Source organism: Haliaeetus albicilla, chromosome 13, assembly GCF_947461875.1.
Source record: "Haliaeetus albicilla chromosome 13, bHalAlb1.1, whole genome shotgun sequence".
Taxonomy (NCBI): Eukaryota; Metazoa; Chordata; class Aves; order Accipitriformes; family Accipitridae; genus Haliaeetus; species Haliaeetus albicilla.
The window spans coordinates 42,118,160-42,140,343 of NC_091495.1; the positions used below are offsets into that span (position 1 = coordinate 42,118,160).

Consider the following 22,184-nt stretch of genomic DNA (forward strand, 5'->3'; position numbering starts at 1 on the left):
GAAGAGCAGATAGAGCTGCGGGATGAACATCCCTACACCGAGGCTGCAAAACCCACCCCTGAGCATGGTTTAAATAAATGAGGTCTGAAAGTTAGTTCCCACAGATGCCCTGAAGTCCCCTTGCTTCCCTCCCACTCCCGGGGGTAGCCTGTTTTCAAAACCAACTGCAAAAATGATGGCAGCAGTAGTTTGTCACGCAGGAGTCAAGGAGGTGGCTGTTGCAAATAAACACAACCCCTAAATAAATCGATTCCCTCCCCACTCTCAGCCACACCAGACCCCTCCAACCCACTGAATTAGCTCAAAGAAAATAAGTGGCAAAAGAAACCCAGCCAAGATAATACAATCCATCTGTGTTAAACTGTACACCAAAGAATTTTGTATGTGGAAGTACAAGGACTTGACATATAGAACATGTATGTATGCATGCCAGGTGGGAAGGCAACTCCAGCCTTCTTCCCCTCCCCGCACAGCCATGTGCTGATCATTAGAGCATCCTGCCAGAGGATGTGGAGATATTGTGGATCACGCTCAGCCCTTTGAGGCCAGATGCCTTCCACCTTTCAATACTGCTTCTTTGCTTTCAACGCCAGCAGAAGTGAGGGTGAAGGCTCAGCACGGATAGGGCAGGGAAGGAAAATCGCTGCTCAGCGTCCGAGGAAAGTAATTCGGAAGAGGTCCCTGGCTGGTGTACCGCATAATGGCGACATCACAGAGTGCTTGTTTTTGGCAAGGACAGACTTCATACTGTTTTGAGAAGTTCAGAGGCAATCGGGCGCTGTGATCTTTGAGGACTGAAGTGGCAAAACCTGCTGGAGTCCTGTCTCAGAGAGGCGATGGCCTTACAGAGCCTTCACACGACAGCACTGCAGCCAAGAGACTGAGAGCCTCCTCCACGGTAACAACAGCAGCAAGTCAAACCCAAGCTCTCACTGGGCAGCCCAAGTGCCGGAGCAAATCTCCCATCCAGGAAAAGGAATAAAGTAACAAGACATCCCTCACGTCTGCTGGAATGAAGCAGCTTGTGCGAAGCAGTGCCGCATCCAGGCACCTTCTCCCCTGAAACGTGGAAATGGGGGTCCCCAAAGGAGGTGGGGCCCCTTCTTACCTCACCAGGCAAAGACCTGAGTAACAGCAAGCAGAACTCACTCCAACTCAGCGGCAATAAGCTCTTGCGTGGAGTGAGAGGGCTTAGGAAGGTTTAATCTTAAACTATAGCAAAGACTTGTCTACTCCAGCCAGCTGCACTGAGATCACAGCAACCCAGAGAGAGAGGCAAAACAAAGCATGGGTTAATTCGGGAAAGCCCCGCTTTGGAAAGCACTTGAAGAGGTTTCTGCACCTCATGGTTGCAGCAAATCACGGGGAACCACCGCAAGCAGCTGTTCAAGCCATAGATTAGAGTATTAAACAATTGCTTCAGTGTTAGCTTCTGTCTTTGAATTTCCAGTTAGCTTTTCCCCACACCCTGAACCTCAGCACCACTTCACTAGCCTGACGCCAGGCACTGAGGTTTCACGTGCTCCCACTGAGGTCAGGGTACTGATTTCACCGTGATTATTGGGGGACAAAGGGGAAGGGTCACTACACGGTAGAAATCATCTGCTACAGGAGGAAAAACAAAAATTCTCTAGGCCTAGAAGGAAGGTAGTTGGTTTTCTGTAAGTGGTTAAGGCAAGAGGCCTATCGGAGATCCATCAGGACCACGTCTCTCTCAACTACTGACACATGATTGCAGGTCTGGAAGAGAGGGGAAGAGAAAGAGGGGACAGGGGGTTATTCAGATGTTCCCAGAGCTCAGATGAGTCTCCTCTACCTCCTGACACAACCTGTACCCAGCATCCTTCACAGAACAGCCCTCTCAGACCAGGAACTAGTGCCCTGCCCAGTGCCACACAGAGACCATAGCAAGACACAAATACAAATCTCTCTCTCTCTCAAATACATGCCTTTGCCGCTGCCTTGACCTGTTTCTGCAGAGAAGTGCTCCGCATCGCACCTCCAACACATGCTAACAAGTTAGAAAGCTTTTGCACCTCAATGCTAGGAAGAGACAAGCCCCTGCCAGGCTGACCCTCCTGTCCTGGGTCACAGCCTAGTACCTCACCACAGATATAAATTCAAGTGAATTGTCCAATATGACTTGCGGTCCTACAGCCCCCACTGCCTCGTGGCGTGACTTACAGTGAAGAGAGGGGGGTCTTTCGAGTGCGGGTGGAATCCTTTCTGCCGGCAGGAAGAGATCTCCTCCAGACCATGCTCCGTCAGCTTGAAAAACCCTGTCCTAGAGTAAAAACACAAGCTCTGTGTAGCTCAAGCCTCTGCAAATAGAAACACCTCCTTCTGTGTTTCAAGGAGCATGCCTGAGTCTGCTCATCTTGAGCGAGAGCAGAGATGCATGCTGCGGGACTCTCCTCTGCCCAGGACACTCCTCTCCCCAGCCCTATGGCTGCAGACTGGTCTCCTTTCACGGGTGGGCAACCACGGCCCAGACACAATCACCCCAAAGCAGCTCAGAAGAGCTGTCAAATCACACATGCTCTTCCAGCCTCTTTTGGTAAAGCTTTCATTGTGTGACTTGACATTTTATTCCCACACCAGGAATCTGATAGGGGAAGGGTTGTGGTAAACAGAGCTTCAGTACCTTCTGAAGAAGCTAGACCTCCTGCCCAACCTTTTGGTTGGGCAGCACAGGCAGAGGGAAAGGCCTTCCCTACCCCACATCCATACTTACTCCTGGTATTTCGGAGAACACACAATAGCAATGGACTCTGGCAACATCATCTGGTAGGAGCAGTGCGTGTGCAGGTCGACGCTGGAGAGGAAGGCTGTCTGTGTGGGGTGAGTCTGAAACACAGGGCAGCATAAAAGAGAGGAAGTTCCAGCAGGGTTGGAGAACTAGTCCAAAGGGACTGCATCTGCCAAGAGAAGGTTGTAATAGAGAAGAGACACAGCTCCTCAGATAGCACACAGGACATGCTTGCACACTGAAAATGCCTTTGGATTGTCCCAAAACATCTGCTCCTCTTTTCTATTTGGAATAGGTACAGAAGCAGCTCTACATTTCTGGCCATGTCCCCCGGAAAGTCAAACTTTAAGGCACAACGCTGTCCTTGCTTTCATGCATGTCTCCCTGCAGAGCACTTCACATGTTTCTGAAGTGCAGCTATGCCTAATGCACAGCATCACCAGGCGCGTAACATAATGCCAAGGCACTTCAAGATATCACATTCCACCAGGATGGCCAAGGGTTGTACGATCACAGACAGCTACCACCTTACCAAACTCTGACAGCTAGATTTCACAGCCTAACTTGTGCTGAAAGGTCTTTCCCCTTGTGCTGTTAAGTTTTTGTTGCCAAGACCAGCAGAAAGGTCAAAGGGATTCCTGAGGGTGCCTGGATGTCGCAGGGCCGTCACTGAAGAGTTAACACCAAAAGCAGACACCCCGCACGTATCAGACACACGCAGCAGGCATTTATTTGTCAAAGCCTGCGAGGCAGCTGCTGCTTTCGAGAGATTACTCAGCAGCACCAAACATTTTGCTTGGCACCAATCCGACTGCCAAAGGCTCCGCGGGGACAGGCAGCAGGGCAGCGCTGAAGCCAGCAGAGGAATCTGGAACTGGCACATCCCGCAGCAGAGCGGCACACAGCTGTCTGTGAAAAGCAGCACTACTACGGGGATGCATCACAGGAGAGGCCCTGCGCTGACAGCAGGAACTTGGGATGCCCCAACAGTGCCTCTGGAGTCAGCTTTTAGCTGGATAAAACATGAGCTTCATGCCCAATATCCCAATTTCAAAAGGCCTGATGATTTAGGAAGGGACCTAAACTTCAAACAGATCTGGATTTCTCCAGCAGTGTGAGTAGTGACTGAGACTGCACCAGAGGGCGAAATCCAGAGGATGCTGCCTGCTTCATGGCATCTCCTGCAGTAAATTCTCTTCCATCACCCTGCTCCATGCACCCCTTTCCCTCCCAGCTGAACGCAAGGCCAGTCGGGAAGTGAAACAGGAACAAGAGACTCACATGGATCCAGCCTAGCGTAACAAGGCCATGCTGATCCTGGATCACGAAGAGCTCCTCCTCATTCTCCGTGTTGCAATAATCGGGGCCTCCATACTGCTTGGGAACAATGACGTGGGTTATCGTGAACTCGTTCCTCATCTGCAAGGCAGCACAGGGAGGCTGTTACCCACCGGACACCCCAGAAGCAGGAAACACTGCTGCCGCCCACTGGTGCAAAGGTAATTTCCTAAGCTTTGGGAACGCGGTACTTCTGCATTCATCACTCAGGGGCCCAGCCAGGGGAACGGCAGCTCTGGAAACAAGCCCGCGGATGCATCTACCGTCCATTTACAGGTCACAGAAATGGTAACTGCAAGTTACTGACAAACGGGTTGCAGGATTTTCTGAGTCTAAGCATGACCCACTGCTTTCTGTTTCATTTTCTCTGCCATGCAGAGCACCTGCAAGAGCTCAGAGAAGTCCTGGACGCCCACGGAAGTGAATCTCTCTACTCACTACAAGATGATGCCTCATAATTAAATGATCACCAAGTGTCTGGAAGCAGCTGGATTGCAGAAAGTTGCTACATCAAACAACTTCATTTCAAAGCAAACTTCTGCAAGCAAAGCAGCCCCAAGTGACACAGGGGATAGGCTGGAGGTGCCAATAGAAACCTGTACACGGAAACTCTTTTGGGGGAGGACTGTCTCCAGTTGGTGTTTGCACAGCCTTGTCTGGGTGAGGGTCCTAGTTCATAGCTGGGACACCTCAGTCCTGCTGGTACCAAAAGGACAAGTCACTGGAGCTGCCTATCACTGGCAACGCGGGAGTGCTTGAAGCAGGTACCCAGCAGACAGCCTTCAACAGGAGAGGGGAAGCTGAATACCCACAGGAACTTGGTGGCCGGCACCTCATTCATTGTGCAGAAATCCTAACATAAAAGGGAGGAAAAGGAGAGGCAGATCATCCCTAATGCTCACGTGAAAGCCTAGTCATCAGTGAAACTGCACAACAGCCTTCTGTAGCAATAGTCGGGTCCTCTAGCCATTTACAAGGCTATTGCACACCTTGACAAAAGGCCCCTGCACCACTTCTAGGGTCTTAATTAGGATTACCACCTTACCAGCTTACCGCAGAGGATCCCACACGTCTCCACACCCCGGACTGTATTGGCATCAGCCAGCTGGAGGAATTTCTGGCAGAGCTCCCTAGGGACAATGACCTGGCGAAGGACATCCATACTTGCATCTGTGGGGAGAATGGGAGCACAATCAGCAATGACAGTCAGGGATGCTGGAGAAATGGTCCCTCAGGTGAGTATCTGAAGGGACTAGACAGAAAAAATCCAGCCTGGAAACATTAACTACTCTAATGTCTACCCTTACAATGGCAGTTGCAGATATATGAAGTCACTGTGACACTTCATAAAGCACAGTCACTACCTCTTTCAAAAGAGGGAAAGAGACACATAGAGAGAAAGAAACCTTCAGCAGCATGTCAAAAACCTAGGATTTTGTTAACGAAAATGCAACCACAAACACTTACAAAATGTAATTTAAAGTAAAATGTGTCACTGGTCATTTGGAAATGTCCCAATCGGTATTTTGGAACCATATTTGGCAGAATAGGAGAATTCGGTCAGCCTAGCCAGTAACTAAACCCCAATCTCCAACACATATTTGGATCTAGAAAAAGCCAAACAGGTTGTAGAATCTAGACCAGCAGAGACTGGGCTGGAGAATGATGGGGGACCGATTCCCAAGAGGAGACAGTTCTCCCCAGCCCTGCAAACCTTTACTGGACAACGGGGAGAACATTCAGTGACTTGGAAGGCCAAAGCCCCAGAAGGGATGGAGCCATGATCAGATACTTCCAAGAACGTTCCAGACAAATCAGCTCCTCGGCCATGTTTGGCTCAGCCCCAGCAAGGGAGAAGGGTGCACTGAGATGTACTAACTGTTTTCCGTGCTCCCCAAAGCACTAGGTTTCAAAGATCTGTCCACAACAGGAGGTTTGGATGAGACAGTCCCTGCTGATGGACTTGCGGGGTCAACTGGAGAGACGGGAACCTTTGGGATTAAATCAGTTGGGGGCTTTTCCACGCCAGGGATGAGGGGTCCATCCAGAGACTCAGGACTTGGCTCTGGCTTTCCAAATTCCTGCACTATCCTTAGACGTTCCTTCTCCAGCTCCTGTCGTCGAATCATCTCCTCGAAGGCATGAAACTGCTCTTGCTCTGCCTGCTGCTGCTTCATCAGGGCTACCCGATTTCTCTCCTCTTCCAGCTGTTGCTGCAAAGCCAAGTTGCGTGCAAATTCCTCTTCCTCCTCCTTCTGCAAGGAGAAACACGCCAACATCAGCAAATAGGGGAATGCTAGCCCAAGGCAGAATATGAAGCCTATGCACTGCAGACCCTCAGCAATCCCAGACTACTTCTAAGGGGTCTGCAAAAGGTAACCAGCAAACAGCACTCCCTGCAAGGAAGCTTCAGCTTGCAAAACAGAGATCCGCACTTCCATCAGGACAGCCAGCTAGACCAGGGCAGTAAAACTGCTGCCTTACCCTCCCTCTTCCACAGAAATATAATTCCAGGTTAATTTCCCTCTATCCCATCTCAAAAATTGCACCTGTCTGCAGCAAAACGGACTGCAGAGTTTTCTGCTTAGCCCACAAAACCCCAGATCCTTGCCCATGCTGTTACCAACTGCCTGCTGAGTTTCTGGATCATAAGACCTAGACTTCATGTTGTGACAAAGAGAAAAAAACCAACCAACCAACAATCCCAGCTCAGACTGCCTCCAGGATGCACAAAGAAGAGATACAGGGAGGCCTGACAGATTCACCTGCATAACGGCAGCAGACATATTATTGGGACAGCCCTGTGCTGCAGGTGATGAGGCTGGACCCTGCAAGCTGGGGCTACCCAGACTTCATATTTCAAAGCATCCAGGGAGCCCTGGAGACCTGCCCTCTTCCAAACCTTGGTGGCTGAGGGTCTTCTGGGGAGCACAGGCCTCCTGTCTCCTCTCACTCACCTTCTGCTCCTTGTACTTAGCATAGTCCTTGGCGTACCTCTTTAATAGCTCCTCCTTGAGCTCTTCAGCTCTGGGGAAGGCTACTTCTTTCAGTTTCTGAAGGGAGGAAACACAGTCATAAGAATGCAATAGCCCCAACGCAAGAAAAACAAGACCTGAAGAGATGCGAGAATCAATGGACATGTAGCACCCAGAGATTATAAACCATCCACTTGTTCATGAGGCAGGAAGGGCCAAGCAGCTCCACCACCATGTGCAGACAGGCTGGCAGGCTGCAGACAGGCATGTTGCAGCTGGGTGGCACAGACAGCACTGCTGACAACACTGAGCATGACCTTAGGCAGCGTTGTCCTTTGCTCTTCTGGTCAATTTTGAGCAGAGGAGCTGAAGCTTCTTGTGGCTCTAAGCAATCTCCAAGGATCCCCTGGCAAATCCCTTGAGGAACACCACATGGAGCATCCAGCCACCGTGCACAGAAAAGCCACGTGGTCTTTAAAAAGCAAGGAGTTTAACAGGAAAGAAAGGACACCCCAGTGCTCAACAGAAAGTAAATTGGACAACCACAGCCAGCCCAGTGCAAGCGTAACGGGGTAAGAATCCCCCAAACCATAACTCCCAAGGGGTCACGACTGCCTGGTCAAGCTAAGGCTTCTCAGTGTTTGTGTGGATCGCTCATCCCAGAGCCATGAAAACCCAAAGTTGACAACCCCAAAACATTTGACAGCAGCCACTGAAGACTTGGAAATGCTACTACTTACTTTCACCGTCTCCCTCTTTTCGGGTATGACAGCAGTTTTGTAATCACGGTGCTGTGGCAGCTTCTCAATGAAGAGCCTGCAAACACAGGAGAGAAACTGCACTTCTGAATCACAGCAGAAAGGGACAAATACAAGATAGCAAGTCACATTTTGGGGGTACACATAGTTCCCTTCCAGCACTGTCCCCTTGCTCCGCCACCTCCTGGGCCTTGTGCTCCCCACAGTCAGGACAGTCATCTGCCTTTCTGCAGGAAACCCTCCATCATATAATGGCCTTCTGAGCTCTTCATGAGACACTGGAGATCTCGCTCAGTCCCAGGGGAGTGCCTCACACAGGAGATTTTTCTTCCACCTGGACTTTGGAGATGATCCTCAGGGATAAATATATTTGTTTTGAACAGAAACATTAATAAGCTGGTCTAAAACACCAAGGACACTGACAGTGATTCAGGAAGGTCCTTGGGCACCTGCCTACACCTCTGCAAGCATCCAAGGGGATTACACACAAGTTCAAGGACTCGGCTGACTCAGTGCTCACGCTGTCCTTCTGTACAGAGGAACAAACAGTTTGTGCAAGAGATCGGGAAATTAATTCAGACCTTGAAAAGAAAAAACTTGCAGGTAAGCTAAAAGTAAGTTCGCAACATCCCCAGCTGCTGCATCAGAAGCCTTTTGGCTCTGTGGCCCCACCACCCCAGAAGGTCAGGGCAATATTTCAGGCAGCAGGGCTATTTCTGTGCAGACTTCTGGGAGGGAAATCAAGACAGAGCTCAACATCATCCCGCTCCCAGCACAACTACGAACAGGTTAATCTTTGGCTTCTCTACAAACGTGATAACTGTTCCCCCCTTCCAGGGAGCTCTGCAGGACACAGTGGTGAAGATGCAGAGAAAGAGTACTGCAAGCACTAGAACAAGGAAAAAAGCCTGCAGACATGGCGCAATTCATGCTGGCTCAGCTCTATGAGGCTCCCCAGGTTTGAGCCATCCCCGAGTTACCTCTGCAAACAAGTCCCCAGTGGCACACTTGCTGACTGCGTGTTCCGAGTGAGCTCACAGTGAGCTTAGCTGAGTCCTTGTCTCCTGCAAGTGGAGCTGTACGTGCTCCGAGTGTCCACAAAGCCTGTGGGCATAACGCAAAAAACCCTGCCCTCCTTCGTGGCTCTTTGCTACGCCACTTTAGCATCTGAAGGAGGATGCTCTCCAGCTCCTTTAGATAGAAGCCTCATGCCCAGGCACAAGTAATAACGGTAGTGAGGACCAGACCATGCCCCAGGGAGCATCACAAACCAACCAAGCAGAGCCAAGTGGGAAAAACTCAGGGGGGACAGAGTGAGAACACTCTTCACGCTGAGAAGCCTCTGTGTGTGCAGTAAATAAACCCAGCTGCTTCAAAACCTTAGTCCTCTGGGAAAAGGAAGGACTTTTTGCAACCCACAAAGGCTCCTGGTTGCCACAGAGAGCGTGAGGATGCTCTCGCCAGAGACCGCAGGATCAGCATAACCACGTCACAGCCCGGAGCCACAGAGAAGCTGTCGCTCAATCTGAAACACCGAGCAAGGTCCCCACTCCTGGCTGGTGGTTGTGAAGTAGGTCACTGTGTCGAGGAGACAAAACAAGGCTGTGATCATTGCCAACAGCTAGCAGATTAAAATGGAAGGGATTAATTAAGAAGGATTAAGAGCAGATGCTGGCCTGGGGAGGATGGAAAAACCAGCAGAGACAGCTGGGTTTCCACAAGTCAGGAAGGGGCGAAAAAGTGGGCAGCAGGATGAGACGAGGACTCAGGCAGCCAGAGGAAAACTTTGGGGCAAAACCAGGCAGCAGCAGGCTGGGGTTGGAGGCAGGGGAAGGGCAGGAACAGTTCACGTTTCCTGTCGAGAGCCCAGCTGAGGCTTGGCAAGACTGAAATGCGAGGAGTTTTGGGCTTGTTGAAACCTCCGCCTGCTCCTGAGTCCACTATGAGCAGCAGCTGTTTGGCACCGAGCAGCCACATCACAGGCTATTTTTAAGCACTGCTACGGCATGCATGCCAAGCCGGCATTTCTTGAGTCCCTTGCAACACCCCACGCAAACCCCTGGAGCCAATCCTAGCAGCTCACAGCCACGCAGGCAAACCAGGAGCCCAAACACCACAGAAAATTCCCATCTTATTTTTTTTTCTTTCTTATTTGGCTCTAGCAAAATCAAACGTGTGCCTGATGGCGATTCAAGGAAAACATCCACTCAGATCAACACAGAAGAAGCTGTTCAAGAAGACAAGCAAGTAGATGTCTGACAAGGTGACAAGACGCATGTGTTAAAAGCCCAGACTGGTTATTCTTCGAGATAGCCATGCCACCCTCCTGCCCCCCCAACGAGGGCTGAGCAACAAGCTTTGTCTCCCCATGGGAAAGATCGTTGCTGTGCAGCCAAACAACCTGCACAAGATCAAGCAGGTGGCTGAAGGCCAAGCAGGAAAATGGCTGCCTCAATGGGAATCCCAGTGCAGATCCATCTTGAGATTAGCCCATGACTAGACAACACTGTCTCAAAGCCGACAGCTGTCCAAATCAGGCACCAAGACACAAGTCTCATCGTGTAATTCAGGCCTTGAGGTCAGCCTTGGGGAGTGCTGTATAGGGAAATAAAGAGAAAACCAGCTTCCTAAAGCTACACAGACCACACCTCGCTCCCAAGGACGATGTCCTCACTCCCACCAAACACACCATGCTAAAAACCCCTCATGTACTTCTCAGGGCTGGAGTCCTCCCCTTCCCAAAGGCACAGACTGATGCAGAAAGCGCCCACACTAGGCCATACACTCCGTCAGGGACCCGGGCTCTGAGAAAGGACAGCCACAGCACAAACTGCAGATGTGGGCTGAAGCACTGGGGGAAGAATTCCAGTCCCCTTCCTAGAAAGGGGAGAGCAGAGCAAGTCCCGTGAGAGGCTCCAATTACCAGTGCCCTGCTCTTGCCTTCTGGATCACACCCCTTGGGGAAGGGCATCTAGAAAACCATCCATCAAGCCTACCACTTGAGCTACAGCTTCAGATCTTCATTTAAAGAAATGAGACCGTGACGTTAAATTTGTATCTTTGGACAATCCAGGGCAACAGCTCATATTCATCAGCACTGGAGAAATCACACCAAGGGAAGGTTTTTTCACGTTCCTGGTAGCCCAGCAGCCAGGCTAACGTAAACACCACAAGCATTTGAAAGCTGCTGGAGAGAAAACATGCCAGCACCTATCACTGCTATAATGAAACAGCAAAGGTGCTTTTAGTTCATTTGTTTAGTTAAACAGTTTCTCCTTTGGCCCCAGCTATGTAACCAGCCTGGAAATCTTCCCAAGGGTTTTACACTTCCCAGCTCCCTGTGCAGCCTCCCAGGGCACTCGCTACAATGCCCATAAAAGCTCAGGAAGTGCAAGGCGGGAAGCAAAGCTAATCAGAGAAAAATGCATTGGATTTAAGGGGCAGGAACCCTGCACATGGGGGCAGGGAGAGAAAATGCCCACAGAGATGCCAACCACATTCTGGATAAGCAGGTAGCATGGACACAGCAGAGACCATACCAGAGCGGCACTGGGCGAAAGCGGGAGGGACAGGCTTTTGGTCAAAAAACCTACAGGAACAGGAATCTCTGTGCCATTGGGATATCTTCTGAGGATCACAGTTTTCAGCCCTTTAAGCACCCACAGGCACAGCTACACAGAAGGGCACATGTTTGCTCCAGTCATACTCTGGGCTGCTCAGACATAATCCAGACCTGACACCACATCACTGCGTTAGCACAGCATACGCTTTGGCTCAGCAGGCACAGCAGCGGGGTTTCAGCAGAGATGACAGCGAGAATATGTGGCTCAGCACTTGCCTACACAGAATGTAGACCCTACAGCTGGAGACCTGGCATCTGAAACACCAAACAGGGTGTTGGCTGGGTTTATATATGATCTGGGGCTTTCTAGAAGGGCACTCAGTACCCAAGAAACTCACTAGTTGATTGGGATCAGGTTCTTTCGACCCAGAACTCTTCCCTACATCCCTCCAAGGAATGGCTTCGGTATATGAGTGTGTGTTTCAGGGAGGGATTATATTCTACCTGAGATGTAAAACTAAACCTACAACCGGTCCCTCCACCTGAAGAAGGAACTCACTACCTGCTGTAAGAGGCTGTAGTAACTTAAGCGTAAAGCAGGCTTCCCCTCCAAAGGCAGTTTATTAGAGAAACCACCAACCAGCCTAGATCCTTTCCAGGTAGACACCCGATACTGAGATCCTCTACCACGGATCCTTGCTGATCTGTATGATGTCACGGCCAACCTAGTGACAATCAAGGCCAATCTAGCCACTCTGCGGTGATAAAACACCAGGAAGCTTTGATATGCAGGAAGACAAAACCTCCCTGCTGCTGACAGGAGTCTCCACTAGCAGAGGGACAGAGGAATACAAGATCAGCCTGGTTTAAAAGGGAATTTCTACAACCCTCCTCCAAAGAGGTGAGCAGCATTTGTGGGTTTGTACCTCACACCTTTATGACATCTCCTCGTCAGTCTAACCAGTTGCATCCTCACCTCTGTGGGAATCGAAATTCAAAAGGAGCAGAGCTCTGGACAGAACCCAGTTCTTCCAGCTCAGCAAGGCCTCACAGTGTTTAGACACGCTCAAAACATGCAATACCAAACCCACAACCCCTTGTATCGACACAGGTTACTTGCAAACGAAGCAATGCTACTCTTACGTGATGTATTTGTTGTACAAAATAAAGGCATGCTCGATATTGCCTTCCTCCGAGTAAACGGTTGCCATGCGGAGAATTTCCACTCCGGAGCGGTAGTAGCGTCGTGGTGGGATGTCCTCATTCACTTCTACAGCGCTTCCCACCTGGATCAGTCTTCGTACTCGCTCCTCCGGTGGGAGGCTGACGTCGGCGTGGTCAGGCATAATGACACACATCAAAGCTGCCGCAAGGCTGACGAACTCTGTGGTGGGAGTAAAGTCAAGTGCATCAAAACCAGTGTAAACCAGGTAACTCATCCAGTTTCCTCAGGACTGTCTTTCCTTGACAGAAATCACCTCCCCTCAGCAGAAAAGCGTTTAATACATGGGCCAAGCTCAGTCCTGAGGGAGGAATCTGGGAGAAGTCCAGCTCTTTTTGGGCACAGTGCTTGGATATTTAGCTTTATTACCTGAAAGGCAGCCACAAATTCTAGTTCAGTCCTTGGTAACCGATTTCAAGCTAGGGTTTGACCCATCCACATCCTACCCAAAGCAGCACTTCCTTCCCAATTGTCTCTCCACACAACAGAACAAGTGCTGGTCACTAGTCTGGGCTGAAATGGCCAAAGTGTTTCATTCAGACTCGAGCAGAAGCAGCTTTACACTGAGTTTCAACACTGCAGCATTCACCACTTTGCTTACACAGCAGTAAGAAGCGGATGGAGCTGAAGGCCAACCTTCCAGCCGCTGCTGCTCAGCAGATCTGTCCTTACCCAACAAGCTCAATCCCAAATTGCTCTCACCCGGGCACAGTTGCAATCCCTCTCTCCCCCATGCTGCAGGAGGCACGCCCATCACCCCAGGAATGCACCTCGACCTGATCCATGCGTCTGACTCCTACTTGGCTCCAACAAACCCCTTCTCACCCACAGCCCCATGGCACAAGCCAATAAATTCGAAGCAGAGGAAGCGTCAAGACTGTTTGAGGGGCAGCGAGCCCAGAAATGCTCCACAATGCTCTTTCCCCCGCACCAAAAGCAGTTTTCCCTTGGAAAAGCCCTCCCAGACCAGCACAAGGGTTAAACTCTCTATGAAATCACAGCACTGAATCCAGAGCACCTTGCAAGCCTTCCAGCAATGTGACTGCCACATACACAACATCATGATTTACTGTGGCTCCTTCCTAAATGGAGGAAAGGTCCCAAGCTGAGCTAGGCACTGCCTGAGGATCCCGACTGGCAGAGGAGTTGCCTTTCTAGGGCTACCTTCGAGCAGAAGCCCCTTTTTTAAGGCAGGCAAGCCCACATTTCTCAGCCCATATCCTGGAAGAGCCTCCACAGGCCTCTTGCCCTAAATAAGGGCTGTGAGATTCGGTCCTGCCAGAGGCTGCCGTGTCAAAGCGCTCACTTATGGGGTGTGACAGAACCACAGCTCAGAGTGGGCTTCAGCTTCTGCTCCTCTCTGATACTTCTACTGGGCGGGATGGGTTCAATTGCTCTCCCAAGCCAGAGCTCTGAGCCACCTCCCCAAACCAAAGCCCCCCTGCCAAGTTCCACAGTCCTTCTCCCCCAGAAGAAGATAGACACCACTCACACACTGTAACTCCCGGTGCTCCCAACCCAGGGCTCCCCCTCTAATTCCCACAGCAGCCCTCAAGATAAAGACAGCACCCAAACCACTCACCCTGAGCTGCTAGCTCCCAAACTACAGACCCCCCCCCCCAACCATTGCCCACCAAGAGAGAGGAAGACCCACTCCACCATCCAAACCAGAGCTCTCCAGAACTCCCACAGCCCCTCCCCTGTAAGGCAGAGTAGAGGAGCCCTCCAGCACTGTCTGTAACTCCCAGAACAGCCCCCCCCCCGCCCTTCCCCTCTAAAAAAAGTAGGTCCCCCAACCAAAGCCCCCATGGGCTTCCAGCTCCCCACAACAGAGCAAGGGGAGCCCCAAAACGGATCCTACTTCCTAAAGGGAAAAACACCCACAGACAGAGCCCCCCTGGCTGGAGCTCCACGAAGGGAACCCCGATACGAGACGACCCGGTCCCCCAGGACAGAAATGGCCCCCTCCCATCCCCAAAGCAGCCTTCTCTCCACTCCCTGGCCCCTCAAGCGAGGAAGGGACCCCCCGCAGACCCCAGTGCCCGGGCCCGGCCCTGACCTGCCGCCGGGAAGGCGCCGTCACCCGCCGCCTCCCCTCAGCGCTTCCGGGTTGTTGCCGAAAGCAGACAGCGCCGCCCCACCCCCCCCCGCTTTCAGCAGCCAATCAAAAGGCGTCGCGACATCCGGGCAAGACGCAGCCACCCCCACCCCCCCCTTCCGCCCGACCGAGGTGCCGCTTCCTTTCCCTTAGCGGAAAGCCCGGCGTCATGACGTCAGACGCCAGTCCTGACCCTTAAAGGCGCAGCTCCCTTCCCGGCTGCACCGCTCTCTTCTCACCCCGAAAACACCCGTTCTCACCCCAAAACGGACGGGTCGCGTGGCTGAAGGCCACCGCCCAATAACCCTCCGCCCGGGTGAGAGCCGAAGCGCATCCTGCAGGGCTCGTCAGGCCCATCCCGGAGGGGGGGGCGGGGAAGAACTGCTCCACAACCAGGGCTCGAGGTTTATGCACTGCGGAAATTTACTTTAGCAAAAGCAGGTGAAAAGCAAAAAAAACCAAAAAAAAAATCACCTAGTTTCAGGCCGAATCTTATTTCTTGTTATGTATTGAGGAAATCAAGGAAAAGCCCTTTTTGTTGAAGGTTAAAGGGTCGCTCCAGAGGATGTTTCTTTAGGATTATTCCAGCTGCGTTTGGGTCCACATTTATTCTCCGCATCCCTCAAGGAGCGGAGCTATGACTCCGCTATGACATAAGATTAAAAAATTTCTGTGAGGTTTGTAAAAGTATCAAGGACAGGACAGGGTGGGGAGGAAAAAATTTTTAAAAAAAAGAGCTGTGTTAAGATTAAGAACATCTGCATTTGCAGTTCCCAACTGCCGGTGGAAGTTACAGCAAAGCCGCTCGTTCAAGCAGTGAGACACATCTCAGAGCTCCTCCGGGGTGAAGACGCAGCCCTGGACAGGTTTCTGTTGCGTACAACGTTCCCTATGCCGTCACAACAGGTTTCCTATGTCGGCGCCTGCGTCTCCTGGCTGCTCGCGTTTCCTGGGATGGGCAAAGGTGGGAGCTCTGGGCAGGAAAGGACAGTCCATTGTGCCGCTCCTCAGTGGGCAATGAAACCCAACAGTTCCTCACTGCCAAACTGCGTGGCTGCCTTTGCTCCGTCGCTCCGTGCTCGCGTGCCAGCTCCTGGTGTTGTGCCTGCGCCTTGGCGCCTCGCCTGCGGTTCTTCTTGGCACTGCTGGAGTTTCTGGAAGAAAAATTCAGAAGTCGGTACCAGGAGAAGTCATGGCCCCCTTCAGTCTCTCTGTACGCTGAACCCGAAAGGGCCGGTTTGTGAATCCCCTCGGTCCCTCCACATTCACCCGGGCCCTTCTGCTACAGCCTGAACAATGCGACACCCAGGAAGAACACCCAGCTAGCAGCTTATTTCCTACATGCTGATTTCTTACAGTAAGGGAACTTTTCAGCAGGAAACATTTTGCACGCCCCTGAAGAGTGGGGCTGAACGACCCACTGCTCCATGAGAAGCAGGCACTGGCTACCACACATCTGCTCCCAAGACGGTTTCGGAGCTCCCCCACAGCTAGAAGCTGCCAGAGGTCATCTCCCATCCAGGACGCGCGCCCCAGGTCAAGAGGAAGCTCTTTACCTGCATTCACTGTTCCCCTGCCATCCCTGCTGAGACGGGAGGAGCCTAGAAACAGAAAGAGAGTTACCGCTTCACTCTCAGGGAAGAGCTGCCTCGCTCGGCACCCAAAGTCCTCTTGGCCCCGAAACCTCTCAGACAGCTTGAGAACCTTTCAGCCCCACTGGGAACTAGTGCCAACGCTGTCAGTTACGTTACTCTGCATCTACAGGCACAAGTATGTTCTTCAGAGGCAAAGAGCTTTGCTGCTGCAGACACAAGGAACACTTCAACATAGGCTCTAGACAAGTTTCAGGGAGGTTTTTTTCCCCCACAGCAGAGATAGCAAGGCAATGGGCGCTCTCTTGTGAGAGTTGCGGCTTGTAAAAATCCAAGTTTAAGTTTCTTAAAAGTGAGAAAGCAGCTCTTTTTGTTCCATCTGTTCAGCTGAACAGCATGCACAGAGGCAAGAAGCAAAAACCTACCTGGGTACCGCTAAGGGGGATTGGTTCGACTGATGTGGATGATGTTTGGCCATCTGCTTTTTAGTGTTTGGTGTAGCGCCGGCTTTTTCTTTGAAGGGGCCCGAACCCAAATTCTTTAGTCCGCAGTTCCTTAAGAAGAATTCTGTATGTCTTGACTGTGTCCACAAACCATTCACCAAGTAATCACAACAGTCTTCTACACTTAAAAAACCCACACCTTTGCATCACTGTTCCCTGAAAAAAGGAAGGGCAGCAGGCCTGTGGAGATCTTTAAACCCAGGTCTTCCAAATGCCCACCTTCCTCCTTACCCACTGACCTGTTCTACCTCCCTTCCTAGGAGCTAGTCACATTTAACATCTGTTGCTTGACAGCAGCTCTCCCTGGGCATATGCAGTCGCTCATGGACACAAAAAGACTTACTTTTTTACAGATCTTTTCCGAAGATCTTGGATATAGTTGGTTCTCTCTATAGGATGCCCTCGAGCTCTGTTGAACACTGGAGAGAGACGGGTCTGAGTTACGACGACGCTCTGTACAAGTCATCTTTGGGGCTGGCAGAGCACTTAAACCCTTTAGAAGGGTTTTAACCCCTTCAACCAATACTTCCAACACTCAGGTCACATAGGGTGATTCCACTCAGGATACCACTCTTTGCACGAGAGCCTGTCACAAGGCAGACACGCAGGCAGAGCTGCGGCACAGCTCGATCCAACCTGTGCTCAGTGTCCCCCACCATGTTCACTCAACTCTGGTTAGCTCCACAGTCAGGCCATAAACTTAATTTCTTCTTTCCAATTACCTCAAAGAACCCCCAACACCTCCCCTCCTCCAGCTCCCATTCTACACGACAGGAAAACACACACACACAGAGCTAAAACACAGTTACCTCCCTGGAGCTAGCCCAAACCTTTTGGCCATCTAAAACCACAAGTCCATGATAAACGTTTCACATCGAACAAGAACATACACATACGTACACTCTATTGCAGTATTTGGGTCCATTCCTTCAACATCAATCAGGTACCTGAACAGATCAGCAAGAAAGCTCTAATTACACAATTAACTATGGAAACATTGTCAGGTTAGCGATGATTCAAAAAGGAGTAACTGGGAAGTTTTTAGAGCTTCTATTTACATGCCAGAATGAAGTATCAGCATTTGGTCTGCTGAAATCAGGGATAAAAAGTGCCCCCTAACAACCACCTTCCCGAAGCTGAAAAGCTTTAAATCCTTGCAAGTCTGGGACTACGCAGATCACTTGACTCTTGTTTTACTGGTGCAACACTATTTCCTCCTAGAGCAACAAGAAGCTGGCAATGCCACCACTTAACTCAGTTTGACTAAGGACAACTCACCTACAAACCAGGTAGCCAGTTCTGTTCAAGCCATGCGTGCAATGAACTCCGATGAGTTTATCTGTAACGCACAACAATCAGGTTATATTTAAGTGCTTTTTCTCCAAAATCCCACCAGAACAAGCCCATTTGCATTCACCCTCCAACAGCGACACCAGTGTAAATCAACAGAAACGATCACGCAACATCACTATATTTATGTCTAATTAGCGCCACCAATTCAGCTCATTAACTCATTTAATTCTGTGACTCATCTGCATGGTCACACAGCTCACTGCAGGGAGGATGTATTTAAAAGCTCCACAAAAAGCTATCTCACATTTCCCAAGCACTAACAGCTTGCTGCTTACACCGCTACCAAAAAAGCAATCAGTATTTACAGCCAGTCTAGATATGGAGTCTCAAACTCAATTAAAACTCGACTCACTGCCAAATTATCAGAGCGCCAGCATGAATTTCTTTACCATAACAAACCAACCTTACTGCCCTGACATTCACATGCCAAGAGAAGCAAAAAAAAATTTATGCTGTTCATTAAAACATCCCTGGCCTCCAAGTCTGCAGTGCCCTTCCCAACAACAGCAAAGTAAGGGAAATCCACACTTACCATTGTCTTTGTTGTCTCTCAAAAACTTTTTTACAACGCATTTGAATTGAAAAATGGTGTGCCTGTTTGGTATTTCATGTCCCATTGTCAAGATCTTTGAGTAGCAGAGTGTGGCTGGGAGCTCCTACAAGAAAGTCAGTCAATAATTTCCAGAAAAAGCACGAGTATTCTTAGCAATTAGAGATTTCTTATCAATTAGAGATCCCCTGCCGGAGAATTCAAGGGCATCACACTCTTTAAAGTTATCTTCTTGCAAGAAACGTCTTCCACTTTATCAGCAATATCAGGGCTTACACAGAGCTTCACTCCCCTGACAGTAAGACCAAGACTGACCTCTGGCCCGTAGTAGCGAGTTGTGTACGTCAGGTCGATGATCAAGCCCAGCTCTTCTTTCTGCTCTTTGATTTTCTTAATGAGGTCACGAGGGGAAAATCTCTCCTCTGGATGAAGGTTCTGATCAAAGCTCTGAGGGGATATAACGTTTAAGAGCAGACATTAAATGCAGGTGCATTGCGACTGGTGGGAAGAGGTTCATGCTCCAGAACCTCCCAAAGATCATCCCTTCAAAGAGAAAGACGCAGGCAAGGAGCAAAGGCACATGGAGACTGACGCACAAGTTACACTGAGCCAAACCAGGATGTGCTCAGGCCCTCACTGCTTTGGGACTGTTCACCTGAGGCTTTCCAGGACTGACTGAAGGTTTCATACTGTGGCAAAACACTGCAGCATGACAAATGTGCTATAAAATAGGCTTGCAGCTCTAACAGAGGTGAGCAAACAGCACTGCTCCCCATCACAACCTCCGCAACCCCCACGGACATGACCCACAGTGTTTGTTTTAGGCATAACTGCTGCACTCAAACCACTCTGGAGCAGAGCTCACCCCAGTGTTATCAATTAATATGTATAATATGATTGAAATAACCAGGGAGCTGCTAAAGTCCTGTGTAGAGCCCCCATCAGTTAATATTTAAAATAGGGAAACAATAACTAGACATGATTTAGGGTTTAGGAACTAACTACTAGACAATGGGGCTTTATGTTTATGTCAGAAAAGGTAATGGATTGTGGTCTGATCAATAAACCTTGAAGAACTGCTTGGAACTGCCAAGATTAGGGAAGTAGGTAAAAGGTAATTCCTACAGGGGGAGATTGTCGTCACCGACTCATTGACCACCTACTCAAAAGAAGACAATGAAGGAAGAAGACTGAGTCTGTGCACTAATTTACATGAGGGGCGAAGAAGAAAGAACCAATCATTAAGGAAAGTAACAATGAATATGTATTAATTAAGTATATAAATGCGAGGATTAAGACAAAGGTGTGCTGTCTTGAGACAGGGACCCATTCATGCACATCAATGAAATTAGTCTGAAAATACCTTGACTCTATGTGTTATTGGTTTGCACATTGGGTAAACTAACCCCGTTTGTGGGACAACACCAGCACGCAGTGGCAGGGACCTCCAGGCACAGCCGGGTGGGCAGCGGTGCTGCCACACTGACCCCTCACAGCCTCCGCTCCCAAAACTCAGCTCTGGCACTGCATTCGTTGGGCTGCACAGCCCCTGGGCACCTGGCAGTGCCAGCAGGGGCTGCCTGCAGCATCCCTCCTGCCCTAACAGAGCCGACCTGCACAGACCTCCTTGTATCCGGGCTGCCTGGGCGGTGCTGCTGGCACCCAGAAAGCTGCCAGAGACCCCCAGAAGCCATTCCTGGTCACCCCCACAGCATGAATGCCACCGCCATCCTGTCACACACTCTGTCTGCTCAAACAGCAGCTACCGTGCTGTGCTCCTCTTTCCCGCAGGTTATGATCCAGTTACCAAAAATAAACAACAAAATGATCTAGTGACACTCCTTCTCGTTTTTTGGAAGGAATTCGCTCATTGATTCGCTCATTGATACCACAAAGTGGTACTTTCCCGTGGCCCCTTTCCACCTCAAACAGTCCCAAGGCATCAGCAAGTGCTTACCTGCTTCAGGGGGACCTTGAAGGCAATGAAGCGGGTGCCCGGCATCCTCCTGCCCAGCGGGAGATAGTCAGTCCACCTAAAACCCGCAACACGGAGACGTTAAACGGCTGAACCGGGCACCGGCCCCGCCGCCCCCCCGCCCGGGGACCCTCAAAACCCCCAGGCCCGGGGACCCTCACCCCCCCACCCCGAAGTCCCCCAAGCTTTAAGCTACGGCTTCCCGCTGCCCGAGGGCTGCCATACGTTCAATGTAATGAGCCACGGAGCGCCGCTGCTGTCAGGGCCCGGCCGGGCCCCGCGGCTGCCGGCAGCACCGGGCCCCACGCCGCCGCAGAGAGCCGGGGCAGCTCCCGGGAGGCCCCTGGGCCTGGAGAAAGCCGCGGAGCTGCGTGAGGACAAGACAGGGGAGACGCACTCACCGGTCCGGTACGCGGCAGGCCCCTCTGCCCACCATGATGGCGATGGCGCCGGTCCCCCCGCCCGTCAAACGCCACTTCCGCTTCCGCCACCTTGACCCCGGGCGGCCGCCGTCCACGCCGGCGAAACAGCACTGAGGCCCCGCCCCCAGTGAACAGACCACGCCCCCTCCGATGAGAGGCAACGCCCACCGCCCGGCAGCGCCTGAGGCTGTTGCGCCCCCTAGCGGTTAGAAGTGGGTACAACGGCCCCGGAACCGGCACCGCCATCACCGACCAGTACGGCCATCACCGACCAGTACGGCCATCACCGCCCCAGTACCGCCCCAGTACGGCCATCACCGCCCCAGTACGGCCATCACCGCCCCAGTACCGCCCCAGGACGGCCATCGCCGCCCCAGTACGGCCATCACCGCCCCAGTACCAGCATCACTGTGCTGGTACCAGCATCACTGTCCCGGTACCAGCACCACTGTCCCAGTACCAGCACCAGCACCCTGGTTCACCCCAGCACCAACATCACAGCCCCAGGACTGGCATCCCCACCTTGTGCCAGCACTGGTACCAGCATCCCTGCCTTGGTACCAGCATCCCCACCCTACGCTCGTACTGGTACTCCCAGTACCAGCATTGCCCATCCCACTAGGAGCAACCCCCACAAGTACCACCTGCGGACCCCCACAAAGGCTCACCCCACGGGCTGCCCATCATGGCCACACAGTACAGGTACGGTTCCCCATAGCTGGGAGCAGCAGTTGCCCCTTGGAACAGAAAGGGGGAGCACAAAAACAACTCAAAAATACCCCAGACCCTTCCATCCCAGTCTCTGAGGCAGGACGGGGCAGCACACACGTGTCGGCATCGCAGGGTCACTGGTGCCAGCCCCATCCCTTCCCCTCGGACACGAAAATCACCTCCCCCCAAAAATATCATTGTTGGGATGGGAAATTGTTGGCAGCGGGAACCATCGTAGGGATGGGAAATCATCGTGGGGATGGGATATCGTCGTGGGGATGGGATATCATCACCGGCATCACCATAACCGCCCCAGTAGCAGCGTGAGTGGCCAGGGCTCCTTTGCCATATGCAGACACTTATTCATATATATATA

The 22,184-nt window shown here is 51.3% G+C and overlaps 2 protein-coding genes across 5 annotated transcripts; both read right to left on the reverse strand.

Annotated features, from left to right (window-relative positions):
* Positions 1–333: 333 nt before the first annotated feature.
* Positions 334–15,317, reverse strand: STAMBP (STAM binding protein). Of its 3 annotated transcripts, none has more exons than XR_011327602.1 (10): positions 14,664–14,769; positions 12,526–12,766; positions 7,803–7,878; positions 7,045–7,140; positions 5,967–6,342; positions 5,133–5,257; positions 4,031–4,168; positions 2,735–2,918; positions 2,185–2,284; positions 334–1,740 (listed from the first exon to the last, which is right to left on the reverse strand). XR_011327602.1 is itself a non-coding variant. In XM_069801168.1 (10 exons), exons 2-10 carry the CDS (start codon positions 12,738–12,740, stop codon positions 1,684–1,686), a joined length of 1,296 nt encoding a protein of 431 aa, XP_069657269.1. In that variant the 5' UTR covers positions 12,741–12,766; positions 15,177–15,317; the 3' UTR covers positions 334–1,683. The 3 variants fall into 3 exon arrangements, 2 of the variants coding, with proteins under 2 accessions (XP_069657269.1, XP_069657268.1); XM_069801168.1 differs by lacking the exon at positions 14,664–14,769 and adding an exon at positions 15,177–15,317 and having other exon boundaries at positions 2,735–2,847; XM_069801167.1 differs by having other exon boundaries at positions 2,735–2,847; positions 12,526–12,764; positions 14,664–14,720.
* Positions 15,102–21,192, reverse strand: DUSP11 (dual specificity phosphatase 11). Of its 2 annotated transcripts, XM_069801170.1 has the most exons (10): positions 21,077–21,192; positions 20,658–20,733; positions 19,016–19,147; positions 18,683–18,806; positions 18,076–18,136; positions 17,698–17,744; positions 17,141–17,216; positions 16,720–16,848; positions 16,259–16,303; positions 15,102–15,856 (listed from the first exon to the last, which is right to left on the reverse strand). In XM_069801170.1, exons 1-10 carry the CDS (start codon positions 21,109–21,111, stop codon positions 15,592–15,594), a joined length of 990 nt encoding a protein of 329 aa, XP_069657271.1. In that variant the 5' UTR covers positions 21,112–21,192; the 3' UTR covers positions 15,102–15,591. The 2 variants fall into 2 exon arrangements, with proteins under 2 accessions (XP_069657271.1, XP_069657272.1); XM_069801171.1 differs by lacking the exon at positions 16,259–16,303.
* Between the last annotated feature and the right edge of the window lie 992 nt (positions 21,193–22,184).

Excerpts from the sequence above, each read along its gene's own strand:
- DUSP11 (XM_069801170.1), bottom strand. The coding sequence starts at position 21,111 with ATGGTGGGCAGAGGGGCCTGCCGCGTACCGGACCG. Across the intron at positions 17,745-18,075 it reads ACTGGCTACCTGGTTTGTAG|GTACCTGATTGATGTTGAAG; the intron begins GTGAGTTGTCCT and ends TGATCTGTTCAG. Across the intron at positions 15,857-16,258 it reads CAGGGGAACAGTGAATGCAG|AAACTCCAGCAGTGCCAAGA; the intron begins GTAAAGAGCTTC and ends TTTTTCTTCCAG.
- STAMBP (XM_069801168.1), bottom strand. The coding sequence starts at position 12,740 with ATGTGTGTCATTATGCCTGACCACGCCGACGTCAGCCTCCCACCGGAG. Across the intron at positions 6,343-7,044 it reads CTAAGTACAAGGAGCAGAAG|AAGGAGGAGGAAGAGGAATT; the intron begins GTGAGTGAGAGG and ends TTCTCCTTGCAG. Across the intron at positions 1,741-2,184 it reads AAGACCCCCCTCTCTTCACT|ACCTGCAATCATGTGTCAGT; the intron begins GTAAGTCACGCC and ends CCTCTCTTCCAG.